Source organism: Talpa occidentalis, unplaced genomic scaffold (genome assembly GCF_014898055.3).
Source record: "Talpa occidentalis isolate TD23 unplaced genomic scaffold, MPIMG_talOcc4v2.1 talOcc4.17, whole genome shotgun sequence".
NCBI lineage: Eukaryota > Metazoa > Chordata > Mammalia > Eulipotyphla > Talpidae > Talpa > Talpa occidentalis.
Window position 1 is genome coordinate 7,709,427 of NW_023601754.1, and position 14,434 is coordinate 7,723,860.

The 14,434-nt window shown below is 40.4% G+C and overlaps 1 protein-coding gene across 1 annotated transcript in view; it reads left to right on the plus strand.

The window, feature by feature from the left end:
• TANGO6 (transport and golgi organization 6 homolog) overlaps window positions 1-14,434 on the plus strand; it is a 157,059-nt gene that overhangs the window by 106,974 nt on the left and 35,651 nt on the right. Inside the window, exon 16 of the mRNA XM_037515990.2 lies at window positions 7,629-7,780. Within this exon, the coding sequence (XP_037371887.1) occupies window positions 7,629-7,780 (152 nt within the window). The remainder of the gene's footprint in view (window positions 1-7,628; window positions 7,781-14,434) is intronic.

A 14,434-nucleotide genomic window follows, 5' to 3' on the forward strand; every position in this document is an offset into this window, starting at 1 on the left:
GATCGAACCGGCGCTGCAGAGGCTGCGGGCAGTTTCGCAGCCCAGTGCTCAACCACTGTGCCACCAGGGGAGACCCCTAAGCACTTAAATTTTAAGCCAATTAAAAACTACTTTTGGCAATGCCATCCAGACATATCTACATGCATAACACACATGGGGACACATAAACAACATGCAAACACTATGTTTGATCTTATGACTTGTTTAAACTTTTAACCAATAATCATGAACAATATAGAAACTCATTAGTTTATAGGAGCACAATTGGCTCTTCAACAAGTAGTTCCATGGAAGCTGTGCATCAGAGTCTGGGCAAGGGAGGGGCCTGCCACATTTCTACCAAAACCACGAAGAAGGCAGCCCAGGTCATCAGAGAGAAGCACTACACCCAGCCAGGCAACAATTTCCATAGCAGCTGCTTACAAAAGAAAAATAAAGATTTTTTGCCTTTTTCCTCCTTCTGTTAAGAATACCTCTCTGAACTTTGTAGATAAGTATGAAGATTTAGATTGCCTCTAGAGCTGCATTTCTGGTTTTGCAAAGGTTTGTAAGATAAGGACAATTGTTTTTTAATTATTCTTAGAATTGAATTGTAGCCTAAATGATATCAAGGACTGACACAGCCAGCCAACTACATTCTCCTTAACATGCTTCTTTATTTTAGAGAGAAAATCTTTTCTAAAGTTAGAGCTGTGTCTTTGGGCCTTTGATATATTTTTCTTTCACTCTGGATTTATTTGTCTTGGGAGACAAACAAAAACAAAAATCCTATTGAAGTCTAATATCAGCTTCCAAATTGTTGTTAAATTAAACAAATTTAATTTCATGCAAATGGGGGTCCCATATGGACATAAACAGTCCAAGGAAGAAAGGTAAAATGAGGTATATATATATATATCCTGAGCTAAGGCATGGGTGGAAACCTGGGATTTCAAGGAAAGGGAGGGGAACTTACATGACAGAGAGGTGATCACAGGATAAGGAGCTGATATGTTTAATTAGCTGTTTGGCCTGTTTTAGAGATAGATTGTCCAGATAGAAAGGTTATTTCTGGAAATAACCCTGATTCTGGGCAACAGCCCCTATTTATATTCTTCTAGGTAGTTAAGGAAATGGTGAAAGTTTCTCATTAACCTGCTGGGCCTTGATTGATTTTAGCTTGACATAATCCACATGCCAACACAGCACATCCAGGGGACACTTAGTCTTCACAGTAATGATACAAGCAATCATTACATGGCAGGTTATATATTTTTTTCAGCTTTCCCTTTCACTGTTATTTTCTTTGATTTTTTTACCTTCTGAAAGTAACTCATTTTTATCTAGTTTGTTGACATAAATGTAGATCCCTCCCTTTATTCCTTGAACACACAGATGTTTTCTTCTCAATAAGGTTGATTATTGCTGATTTCCTGAGAAAAATAGAGATGCAAATAGCCAGGTGCTGTCATTATCATTGCACCCAGTAAAAACCATGAGAGCTGAAGAAGGTGAAACCCACTAGAATCTTCTTGAGTAAGTTCTAAAAGTGGGCTTGCTGTTCCCTGTGTCTATTTCCTTGAAACTATTTTAAAATACCTGAGGAGCAGATGATGGTGTCTCTAACTTCAGAGCCATGAGTATCTCACAATCTAAATATTCTAGTCCCTGGTGAGTACTTTCTGAAAATGGGGGTGAGGAAACTCAGAAATCAATACCATTTTTTGGTAAAGCCATATAATATGCATATTCTAAGGATACAACAGGATTGTAATAAATGTTTGCCCTTGTTAGGGAATATGTCACATTTTTCAGAAAGAAAAAAAAAGGTAGATTAGGATCTGGGAAACTTGGGTTCAAATCGGTTTCAATACACACACACACGTATATAAAAAAGATATACATATATATGTAATATATATAATAAATTGTACTATATACCAGGCTATCACTGCAATTAAAATTGTAACTAGAAGAAAGAAAAATTATTGGTTTTAACTATTTTTCTTTTTCTATGTTATAAGATTGACTTTTAAAATCCTTTTTAAAAGCAAATGCTATCTTAAATTCCTTTGTTTTGGCAAGTCTAACTTTCCTGGTTTTGTTTTTATTGATAGAACTGACATAGAAATGCTATACAATTTTCAAGAACATTCTAGTTTTCAGGTTATATCAGTTATCAATAAAATGTGGAAGGTAACAGAAATTGTCAGCTGACTCTAACAATAAGGAATGATTTGTGCAAGACTAGGTTAATTCTTCAATTCCATGACATTATTCAGGACTCATTCTTTTCCTATTTCTGCTCTAACCTCAGCATACTGGCCTCATCCTCTGCTCCCTCGTGGCTTTAGGTTGACTATGGTAACTCTAAGGGGTTGCAGCCAGACAAAATCATTTTCTTAGGTTCTTCCAGCAGATTGTCCTTTATACTTCATTGTCCAGATTGGGTCACATGCCCATGCCAAACCAGTTAAGGCAAGGGAATATTCCACAAGATTCATTTAGAGCAATGAAGACCTTAGCCTGAATCACATGCATGGTGGGTAGGGCAGAAAGGAGGGATGATACTTGAAGAGTGAAGTGCTATTTGCCAGGAGGAATGGGAAAAGCCGATGAGATATACACAATAAAATTTGACATATAGGGATCCCTAAAACTCAGATTTAGAGCATTTTATGTAGGATTTTAAAATAATTCACCTAGGTACATTGCAGCCTGAATACTCTATTCTGTGACTGTATGCATTCATTTTGTTTTTCAAAAACCTGGTGAGGGTGGGTCTCCAATCTGGACTGGAGTCCAGTATAGTTTTGAAAAACCAGCCCTAAGTTTGGTAAAGCTAGGAGGGGGAGGATTAGTCAGAAGCTGGCAGCGCCCCAAGGAAATGGGGAAAGTAGAAATTCCCCAAGAAGACCAGGTTTGAGCAAGAGTGTGACAAATCTTGGTGCTGTGTGTGAGGTCTTGGAACCATCAGTTGCAGAGAACATGGTGGCAAGGCACCCGGAGAAATGCGGAGTGGGTGCAGTGAGTGTGACCGTCCTTTCAGTCTAATACCTGGAAAACAAGGTAGTAAGTGGACCTATAGTCAGCTGACAGGGACAGGACACTGACCCTTGCGCTGGCTCCTCTTGGCTCTTAGGAATGAGAACTTTATCTTCTGTTTCCTTTTCTTGGTAACAACCAGGAATTGCTAAACTAAATTTTGGATTCATTTGTAATAACTGTACTTCATTGTGGATGCCTGCACTCCCTCCCCTACTATAGAACTTTAAAAAGATATTTATTTCAAAGATACATGGTTTCAATATTAATTATTAGAAGTTGCTGCAAATCCTATATGGAAGTAAAAGGAGATAGAATAATAATAAATAAAGTGATTGAGGGCTTCCCCTGGTGGTGCAGCAGTTGAGCGCTGGGTTGCGAGGCTGCCCGCAGCCCCTGCAGCGCCAGTTCAATCCCTGGCCACCCGCGAGGGTCCCACAAAAAAAAAAAAAAAAAAAAAAAAAAAAAAATGAGGTGATTGACTGAAAGGTAACAAGAAGTTAAAAAAAGAACACCAGCCTTTTCAGTCTAGGTGAATAAGAATATCGGAGCTTTTATTAATAGAAATAGGAATCAGATAAGGACATTATCCTTAAAAGTATTTTTTCTTTCACCACTTTGAGTCTGTCTCACTCCATTTTGGTTGCTTGGTCAGCCTTTTTCCCTCCCTCCATTAAACTTTGAATCTGACAATGGAATTCTAGTTTCATGACTCAAGTCCCAGTGCCTGACACAGTGCTTGACACATAGCACATAATTAATATTTGATTAATTAATAAAATAATATAATATGCCTTTATCATTTTTTAACTTTACATCCCTACATTTATAAACATTAATCTGTTTGTCATCTACTCTTTTTTTTTAAAGATTTATTTATTTATGCATGCAAGATCTGGGGTACAGGCCAGAGATGTGGGGGGGCGGGGGGGGGTGAGAGGATCCACCAGAGACAGAGTGGGGAACAGAGCAGGCAGACCGGCTGAAATACACTGCTGAGGGGAGCAGTGGGTGAGTTAGGAGAGGTCTGCCTCGCCATGTGGATTGCTCCCTGGCCAGGGATCGAACTCTTGTTGCAGAGGCTGCAGACTGCTTCATAGTGCAGTGCTTAACCCCTTGCACCACCAGGGAGATCTGTTTGTCATCTACTGTTACCCCTTGCAACCTGTAATTTCCCCTCCTTATGGATTTCCAAACTTCTTTCATTTCTCTGTGTCTTCTTCCCAACAAGGGACCTACATTCCTTTTAACTACCATGACCTCCCACTCCAGGGCTCATGAATGTGTACCTTTACTTCCTTTCCCAGCCTTCTAAGTTTCATTCCCTTGATGGTTAAACTAAAAGTAATTCATCAACTTGAAGACTCTTATAACTGGAAAGGGCCAGAAAGATTGTGTTGTCTAACTTGCTCATCTCCATTTGGTCCAGAGAGGTGAAATGAATTGCCCAGAGTCACACTACTAGTCTGATATCAGCAGGCCAGACCTAGAACACAGCTCTCTTAACTGTGGATCCCCATCTAACACTGTAGAACAAGTTAGCCCCTTCCTAACCAAAAAGGTAAAGTACTGCAACAAATGTAGTAGAAAAATATCTTTTCCTCTTGATGGAAATACGTAAATGAAATGATAGTTTATTTCCCTCAGCAGTGTCTTGAGGAGACTTTTCTCTATTAGTGCATATAATTCTGTCATGTTCCTTTTAGTGACTGCATAGTATTCCATAATATGTATGGTGATTTAAACAATTCCATATTAATTGATATTTATAGTAAAGTCTTTAAGCAGATGTCCATGTGTGAGAGTGTGTGTGTGTGTGTGAGTGTGTGTATGACTCCCTCTCTAGGACTGATACACAAAATGCCAATACAGATCTAAAAGTATGCACAAAATCTTCTCTTTTCTATGAACAGAAACAGGCTGTGCCTTAGTCACCATCGATTCACTTTCTGCAATATATGTTGATGATAACTGGGTGGGAGTGAGTTTGATGACAGCATGTAGTATATTAGAAGCTGGGAGCATTGCAGAGAAATTATTCCTTCATCTTATTATTATATAGTATGGAAAGAACTTTGTGTTCCTGACCTTGAGGGGGGTGGGAGGAGAGAAAACAAACAAACAAACTTCTTCCTCCTCTCCCCTCCAAGTGACTGAGATCGGTGAAATTATGCTCTATAAACAACCTCTGCTTGACTCTATGACGGCATTAACCACACAGTTCTATAATTGTTGGTACTTATCTGTTTATACCCTTCCCCTAAACCTTGGGCTTCTTAAAGGGTAAAGGTTATATTTTATCAATTTTGTATTCCTAGAGCATTAGTGTGATGCCTATCACAACGTCAAATAGAGTGATGAATTTAATTGGACATTAGCATTTGTTGGGTACCTAGTATAGGCAAATACAACTAAGACCGGATGGGAACAGAGATGCCACAGAGTTCTGCCCTCAAGAAATGGATAGCCTAGTGGAGAAACAGATGGAGGCTGAAGACATTTGGGAATCAAGGCTTGGTGACAAATGTGATTTAAGCCAAAGTGATTTAAATACAAGTTAGTGTGGGACTCTCAAGGAGCTAGTTAAGACTGAGGACATGGAGAAAAGTTTCACAACGGGAGTAGCATTTGAGTGAGGGCTGACAGGCCAGGGTGTTGATTTTTCTATGTAGGTTTCAGTTTGGTAATTAAAATTGTTAACTTTTGGGGCCTCCCTGGTGGTGCAAGGGTTTGGACATCAGCGATATGAAGCAATCTGCAGTTACTGCAGCACGACTTCGATCCCCAACCATGGAGGTGACCCACATGGCGCAGCAGACCTCTCCTTTCTCAGCCGCTGCTCCCCTCAGCAGTGTATTTCAGTCAGTCCGTCTGTTCTACACCCCATTCTGTCTCTGTTGAATCCTCCCTCCCCCACCCCAAACCTCTGGCCTATACCCCAGTTCTTGTATGCATAAATAAAGAAACCTTTAAAAAAATAGTTAACTTTCAACCAGCCAATCAATCCATTAGAAACCATGTTGTCGCTGCAGTTATCATGTAACACTGGGGCTGGGGAAGGCTAAAGGTGGGGTTTTGTACTTGGTTTTTGCAACTGAACACGGATCTTTCCTCCCACCCCAAACCTGCTGCACTTGGAGAGATTCCACCACAGTTGATAATAACTTCATCCTTCTAACCACAAAAACAAAAATCCTGAAGTTATTCTTGGAGTCATCAGGAAATCGTGTTGGCTCAATCTTCAAAATACATGCGGAGTCTTTTTTCACTAAGTCACCAGCCTTTCCCAAGCAGCTTGCTGCAGTCACTTCCTAATTTGTACCCTCTCTCCTCACTAGACACACACATTGTCCCTACAGTGTGTTCTTAGCACTACAGCCAGAGTGATCTTTTTATACTCCTTTACTCAAAAACCTCCAAAAACTTCTCACTTTATTTAGAAAAAAAGTTCAAAATCTGACAGCAGCCTAGAAGGCTCTGCAAGACCTGCAGTACCATCCCATCCCTGCCATGACCCCTTAGCCTCCTCATGAGTTTCTTTCATGTTCCTTAAACACAGCAGGCATGTTCCTCCACAAGGTTTTACACTGACTGGTCCCTCTTCCACTAGATATCACATCACCTCAAATCTTTGCTTAAACATCACCATCTCCAGGAAGCCAGCCCTAGCCACCTTTTAAAAAATGTTTGTCTACATGTAGTATATTAGAAACTGGGAGCATTGTAGAGAAATTATTCCTTCATCTTATTATTATATCGTATGGAAAGAATTTTGTATTCCTGACTTTGAGGGGAGTGGGAGGAGAGAAAAAAAATAAACTTCTTTCTCCTCTCCCTTACTTATTTCTCTCCCCCTGCTTTAATCCACCCCTGGCTCCATGGCATTTCTTACTCTTCTGACATACTACAAAATTTATACTAGAATGGAAGCTCTATGAAGGCAGGACTCTTTGTCTCTTTTGTTCACTGGTATATCCCAAGAATCTGTATTGGGCTTATTAGCACATAGTAGATTTGTTAATATCTCTGAAATGAGTGAGTGATCATAGCTCTCTTTCACAAGGACCCAAAACACCATGGATAGCTCATTCAGTTTGATCTGAGCAGGTAGAGTGATAGTGTAGGAAAATACAGGGCTGATGATGGGTGTAACATATGGCCACACTTGCTGTTTGTGTCACCTAAGCTAATACAGGTGTGTTGCGTTTGTGAAAATTTATTGATGTATATATTTGTAATAGATAACATTTTCATATATTTGTGTGTCCATTTATTTATCTTGAAATTGTTTTATCTATTTCCATAACCTGACTATCTGGAGATACATAACTACTATATTAATGTTATGGGGAATAGCTCCTTCAAGTCTTTTATTTCCACATGCAGATTTTTAAAGTAAATCAGGTTCTGCTTGCTTTTTCATAAAACTATACATCATGAATATTTTTCTTGATATTAAATAACCTTCCACAGCATGATTTTTAATGGTTATGCAAGTACTTTGAAAAGTATCAAACACCCTACTATACCATGATCATACATTATTCCTTCTTCAAGAAGCAAATTTATTGTAGAAGATTTTGATTTCTTCCCCTTTTCTGTAGGAGATATGGTCTCAAAATACCGAGAACCTTTGATCCACACCTTCCTGAGGGGAGCCAGAGAGCCAGACAGCGCTCATAGGGCCAGCAGCTTATCCAACCTCGGAGAATTGTGCCAGAGACTAGATTTTCTCCTGGGCTCCGTGGTTCATGAGGTATGTATGTTGATTCCTTTCTCTAAAACTTGTTTTCACTTGGACCTACAATATAGCTTGGTTTGGGGAGTTAGGAGATTTGAGTTCTTTTTCTAGATCTACTCCTGCCTCCTACTGAGATAGTGTAAGTAAGTCACTTAACCTCAATCTCACTTGTCTCATGTGTATTGAAATTTTTTTTTCTTATTTATTTATTTATTTATTTATTTATTTATTTGCTTGCTTGCTTGCTTGCTTGCTTGCTTGCTTGTTCGTTTATACATGCACTGGGTACAGTCAGAAGCGCAGGAGGGTGAGAGAATTCACCAGAGCCAGAGCAGGGAGCAGAGCAGGCAGAAGGACCGAAGTACACTGCTGAGGGGAGCAGCGGGCGGCAGGAGAGGTCTGCGCGCCATGTGGGACCCTCCTCTGGTGGCCGGGGAGCAGCCGGGGATCAAACCGGCGCCGCAGAGGCTGCGGGCAGCTTCGCAACCCAGCGCTCAACCGCTGCGCCACCGGGGAGGCCCTATTGAAATTTTTTAATTTTGCAGTTGACAGGAAGTCACCTTTATTTATTTATTTATTTATTTATTTATTTGCATCATTGTTCTTTTTTTTTTTAATTGTTCTTTTTTTTTTTTTTAAAGATTTATGTATTTATTTATTTATTTATACAAGCACTGGGTACAGTCAGAAGCGCAAGAGGGTGAGAGAATTCACCAGAGCCAGAGCGGGGAGCAGAGCAGGCAGAAGGACCGAAGTACACTGCTGAGGGGAGCAGCGGGCGGCAGGAGAGGTCTGTGCTCCATGTGGGACCCTCCTCTGGTGGCCTGGGAGCAGCCGGGGATCGAACCGGTGCTGCAGAGGCTGTGCGCAGCTTGGCAACCCAGCGCTCAACTGCTGCGCCACCGGGGAGGCCCTTAATTGTTCATTTTTAAACAATGTTTGCTTTTTTTTTTTAATCCCCTCCTCAGGTGTAATCCCCACAGAATTTCCTTCACCATTTCACCCATGCACCATCACCACAGTCCCCTATGCTCCCTCCTCCCTCCCTCCGATCCCTCTCCCTCCTCTTCCCCTGCAGGATGTCTCTGGTTTAATTACCTGTTTATTTTTGTTTTGTTTTGTTGTATTTTGTATTGTTATTATTTTTTCTCCTAATGTCTTATTTGGTTCCCCTATATTCCACCGATAAGTGAAACCATCCAATATTTTCCTTTTTCTTTCTGACTTATTTCACTGAGCATAATTCCTTCTAGCTCCATCCATGTTGCTGTAAATGGCATGAGTTTATCTTTTTATATTGTTGAATAGTATTCCATCACAAATATATACCACATCTTCTTGATCCAGTCATCTATTTTTGGGCATTTGGGTTGCTTCCAGGTTTTATCTATTATAAATAGTACTGCAATAAATATAGGGGTACAGGTATTCTTTTGAATCATTGTTTTTGTGTCTTTTGGGTAGATCCCTGGAAGTGGAATTGCTGGGTCATATGGTAGCTCCATTTTTAGTAGACTGAGCAACCTCCAGACAGCTTTCCATAGTGGTGGGACCAGTTTGCACTCCCACCAGCAATGTAGGAGAGTTCCTTTTTCTTTTTTTTTTCTTTTTTTTTTTTTTAAAACTTTTTTTTTTTCTTTTTAATAGAGGCATGTTTTATTTATTTATTTATTCATTTGTTTGTTTTTGTTTATACATGCACTGGGTACAGTCAGAAGCGCGGGAGGGTGAGAGAATTCACCAGAGCCAGAGCGGGGAGCAGAGCAGGCAGAAGGACCGAAGTACACTGCTAAGGGGAGCAGCTGGCGGCAGGAGAGGTCTGCGCGCCATGTGGGACCCTCCTCCGGTGGCCGGGGAGCAGCCAGGGATCGAACCGGCGCTGCAGAGGCTGCTGGCAGCTTCGCAACCCAGCGCTCAACCGCTGCGCCACCGGGGAGGCCCGAGAGTTCCTTTTTCACCACATCCTCGCTGACTTTTGTTGTTGCTAGTTTTATTGATATGTACCATTATTATTGGTGTAAGGTGGTATCTCATTGTGGTTTTGATTTGCATTTCCCTGATTATAAGGAATGTTGAACATTTTTTCATATGCCTGTTGGCTGTTTGCATTTCCTCTTTGGAGAAGTGTCTTTTTAGATCTTCTGCCCTTTTTTTTTTTCCATTTTTTTTTTTTTAATTTTTATATTCCCCATACAATTGCAACCCCCTTATTTTGACCCCAAACCCTCCTTTCCCCGCCCCCGTTGACTGGATTATTTGCTTTGTTTTTGATGAGTTGTGTGAGTTCTTTGTAGATCTTTGTGATCAGTCCCTTATCAGTTGTATAGAGTGAAAAAAATTTTTCCCAGTCAGTAGGGTCTCTCTTTGTTTCGGCTAATGTCTCTTTTGCTGTACAGAAGCTTTTTAGTTTGATGTAATCCCCGTTGTTTATCTTTACCTTCACTTTCTTTGCTTTGGGGGATGAGTTACTGAGATATATGTCATGTACTCTTTCATCTGTATTTTCTTCTATATATTTTATGGCTTCAGGTCTTATGTCCAGATCTTTTATCCATTTTGAGTTGATTTTCGTGCATGGTGTGAGGTAGTCAACCAGTTTTCCCAGCACCATTTATTGAACAAACTGTCCTTGTTCCATTGCATATTCTTTGCTCCTTTGTCAAAGATGAGTTTTCCATATATGTGTGGCTTTATTTCTGGACTTTCTATTCAGTTCCATTTTTCTGTGTTGTCTGTTTTTGTTCCAGTACTATACTGTTTTAATTATTATGACTTTTACCACTTTACACCAGTAAGAATGGCACATATCAAAAAAACAAGCAACAATAAATGTTGGCAAGGATGTGATGAAAAAGTAACTCTCCTACATTGGTGGTGGGAGTGCAAACAGGTCCTACCACTATGGAAAGCTGTCTGGAAATTCCTCTGTCTACTAAAAATGGAGCTACCATACGACCCAGCAATTCCACTTTTAGGGATCTACACAAAGGACACAAAAACACTGATTTAAGAGAACACCTGTACTCCTATGTTTATTGCAGCACTATTTATAATAGGTAAAACCTGGAAACAACCCAAATGCCCAAAGATAGATGACTGGATCAAGAAGATGTGGCAGATATACACAATGGGATATTATTCAGCAATCAAAAAAGATAAACTCATGCCATTCACGGCAACGTGGATGGAGCTAGAAGGAATTATGCTCAGTGAAATAAGCCAGAAGGAAAAGAAAAATATCGGATGGTTTCACTTATAGCAGGAATATAGGGGAACCAAATAAGACATCAGTGTAAAAAAATAACAGTATAGAACACAACAAAGCAAAAATGGACAATTATAAATCAGAGACATCCTGCAGGGGAGGAGGAGGGAGAGGGAGCAGAGGGAGGGAGGGAGGGAGGAGCACAAGGGACCGAGGTGATGGTGGACGGGTGCATTGGTGAAGGAAACTATGGGGACTACACTTGAGGTGGTGGGGGGAGCAAATATTGTTTAAAAATGAACAATGATGTAAAAAATTAAAAAATTAAGAAAAAAACAAAAAAATAATTATTATAGCTTTGTAGTATAGTTGAAGTCTGGGAGTATGATAGTCCCATTCTCTTTTTTATTCAAGAGAACTTTAGCTATTTAAGGTTTTTTGTGGTTCCATATGAATTTTAGCAGTAACTCCTAACTTTTAGGAGAAGGCCATTGTGGCTATATCTGGTTATATCATCAAAGTATTCAGCCTATTATAATTTCTCTGGGTCAAATATTGAAATGGTTCCTACTTTTTTTTCCTCTGTTTACTTTTTCTGTTAGTTTTCATAACTCAACCCAAGCTGAACCATAAACCATGAAATGAAACAATCTAATGGCCCATGATCTAAATCAAACCCAAATATTATTATTTTTAATAACATCTTTATTGAGTTATTTTTTTAAAGATTTATTTATCCATGTATACAAGAACTGGGGTACAGGCCAGATGTGCAGAAGGGTGAGAGGATTCACCAGAGACAGAGTGGGGAACAGAACAGGCAGTCTGACTGAAATACACTGCTGAGGGGAGCAGTGGGCAAGGCAGGAGAGTTCTGCCCTGCCATGTGGGAATCTCGCCGGCCGTCCAGGATCGAACTCGTGCTGCAGAGGCTGCGGACAGCTTCACATTGCTGTGCTCAATAAAGGGGAGGCCCTTTATTGAGTTATAATTCACATACAGACCACCCACTTAAAGGGTGCAATTCAGTGTTTTTTTACATATTCACAGAGTTGCAAGCATCACAAAAATTTTTTAAAACAGAATCATGAACTAAATAAAAATTTCTCCCAATCTCCATGTGTCAGCTCACATTTAGCAGAATTTACATATGTTTTTTTAAAACCAGTAAACTATGCCTGAACATCATGAGCTTCTCTGAACCTCAAAACAGACCATGTTTCTTTTTTTGAATCCTTCAATTCTTCTTTCCTTTCTTGCTTTTATGTTGGCAGCGCAGACTTCGAATTGAAAATATTAGAGAAATTTCTTGGTTTGGTTAATTAGAAAGATCGAGCTAAAGCAGGTTTTGTAACATTCAAGAAGTGTCATCTTTCTGGAGATCCACCCAAACAATTGAAAAGAACCAGTTTCCAAAGGCACTTGGGGAATAAATGAAGGCTCAGCTCCACCACCTACATCCCTGTGTTCACTTGTACAGATGACTTAGACTCAGCTCGATTTCCTGACCTAGAAAATGGGATTAAAATACCTATCATGCAGGATTGTTATAAGGTCCTAGTGCTACAGTATATGTGGAAAATAAGAAAAAGTGGAGGAAGGAGTTGGAGACCAGGATTGTAGCATTAGGTGCGGGGGTGTGGGAATGGCTGCAGTGTTAAATAGGTGCTCAGGGTAAGCATCACTGAGAAAGAAATTTTACTTTCTTCTATTAATGTTTTTTTTCTTTCCAGCATATCTTGATCATTTGAAAGGGACCTGATGTTGACAGTGATAGGTTGAACAGCAAAGAAAAGAATGGGGTAACCAGAGTCCTTCAACTGTCCCTAGTCATATATTTACCAGACTCCTGCAATGTTTCAGGCCCTTTGTTTGGGGGCAGGGTTTTAAAAAAAAATAAGATAATACCACCTTGCCTTCTGGGCGAGGGTAACCTGGGAAAGACCCAGACATCTGAGATTGCAATTACAGTCTATTGTGATAGGGACTGAGAGAGCACATCATAGGATCCCCTCCAGATTTGGTGTTGACAGGAGGTGCTGGAGGAAGAGACCCTTGGAACTGATTCTGGAGGCAAGTTAAAGTTAGGTAACTCGAGAAGGCAGAAGGGATCATCATTTCAGCAGTGGGAGCAGCTTGTGCAAGGGCACTGTGGTGTGGGACAGCCTAACATGATTGATGTTCTATAGGAAGATACAAAGGATGGGAGTGAAGAAGTGGGAGTAGTATGTTAGTTGGTGATGGTGCTGAGACAAGAGAGGCAGGACCACATCATGAAAGGCCTTGTTAAGGCTATGACTTGCTCACTGTAAGCATCGAGCATTTCATGTTAAGCTTTCAGAAATGAAGTATAATGAATAGATGGGAGGCTTACGTTGGGTAGCACAAGGAATGAGCCCTTCCTTTTGTTTCAGCCTTAAAAGTAATATGAAGAACTGATACTGTGGGTGTCCCTGACCAGCAAACCTCTTGTACCGTAACTATGTCCCACTTTTAGACACTTGCACTCTCTGTAACATCAGTTCCAGAATGTTCCTGATCATTGATAAGTTGTGAGCACAGCAAGGGCAGAACCAGTCTTTATTTGCCTTTGCCTATCCTAGCACCTGTTGCAGTGCTTGACTTATAGTGGGTGCTCCTTGAGCGTTGATTAATATGGAAGAGGAGCTAAGTCTTCTTTGAAGATATAGTTCCTACATGTTTTAAAAATAGAAATAATAACAAGCTTAATACTCTTTTGTGTGCCTTACATATATCAACTGATTTTCTCCTCATAGGGGAAACTGAGGCCCAGAGAGATGAAATAAGTTGCTGAGGTAGGACGATAACAAAACTGGGATTTGAATGCAGGCAGTTGTTCCAGAATCCATACTCTTAACCACTCGTCTATATTGTCTCTCGGTAAATATTTTTAGTTCATTTATAAGATTGGTTTTGTGCCTTAAAAAGAATTGCCATGTGAGGGGCCTCCCTGGTGGCACAAGTGGTTAAGTCTTAGCACTAAGAGGCTATCCGCAGCCACTGCAGCATGAGTTCAATCCCCAGCCAGGGAGGTGACCCACATGGCACAGCAGACCTCTCCTGACTCGTCCCCTGCTCCCCTCAGCAGTGTACTTCGGTCAATCTGCCTGTTCTGTTCCCCACTCTATCTCTGGTGAATCTTCTCACCCCACCCCAAACCTCTGGCCTGTGCCCCAGTTCTTGTATGCATGAATAAATAAATCTTAAAAAAAAAAGAATTGCTATGTGAGAAAACTACTGACAGGAAGGGTCATGTAGCTTCATCTTAATAGCATTTGCTTTTGGCAATGAAACTTCAGAAGGCAATATATTCCCTATGATTTGAAAAACCAGGTGTTCCATCCCACATAATTTCTGTGTCTTCCTTTTAAATGTTTCTTCTTATGTAGCATCCCACGCATGCCATGTCATCAGTGCCAAGCCAGCTGCCTTGGGTGGACAAG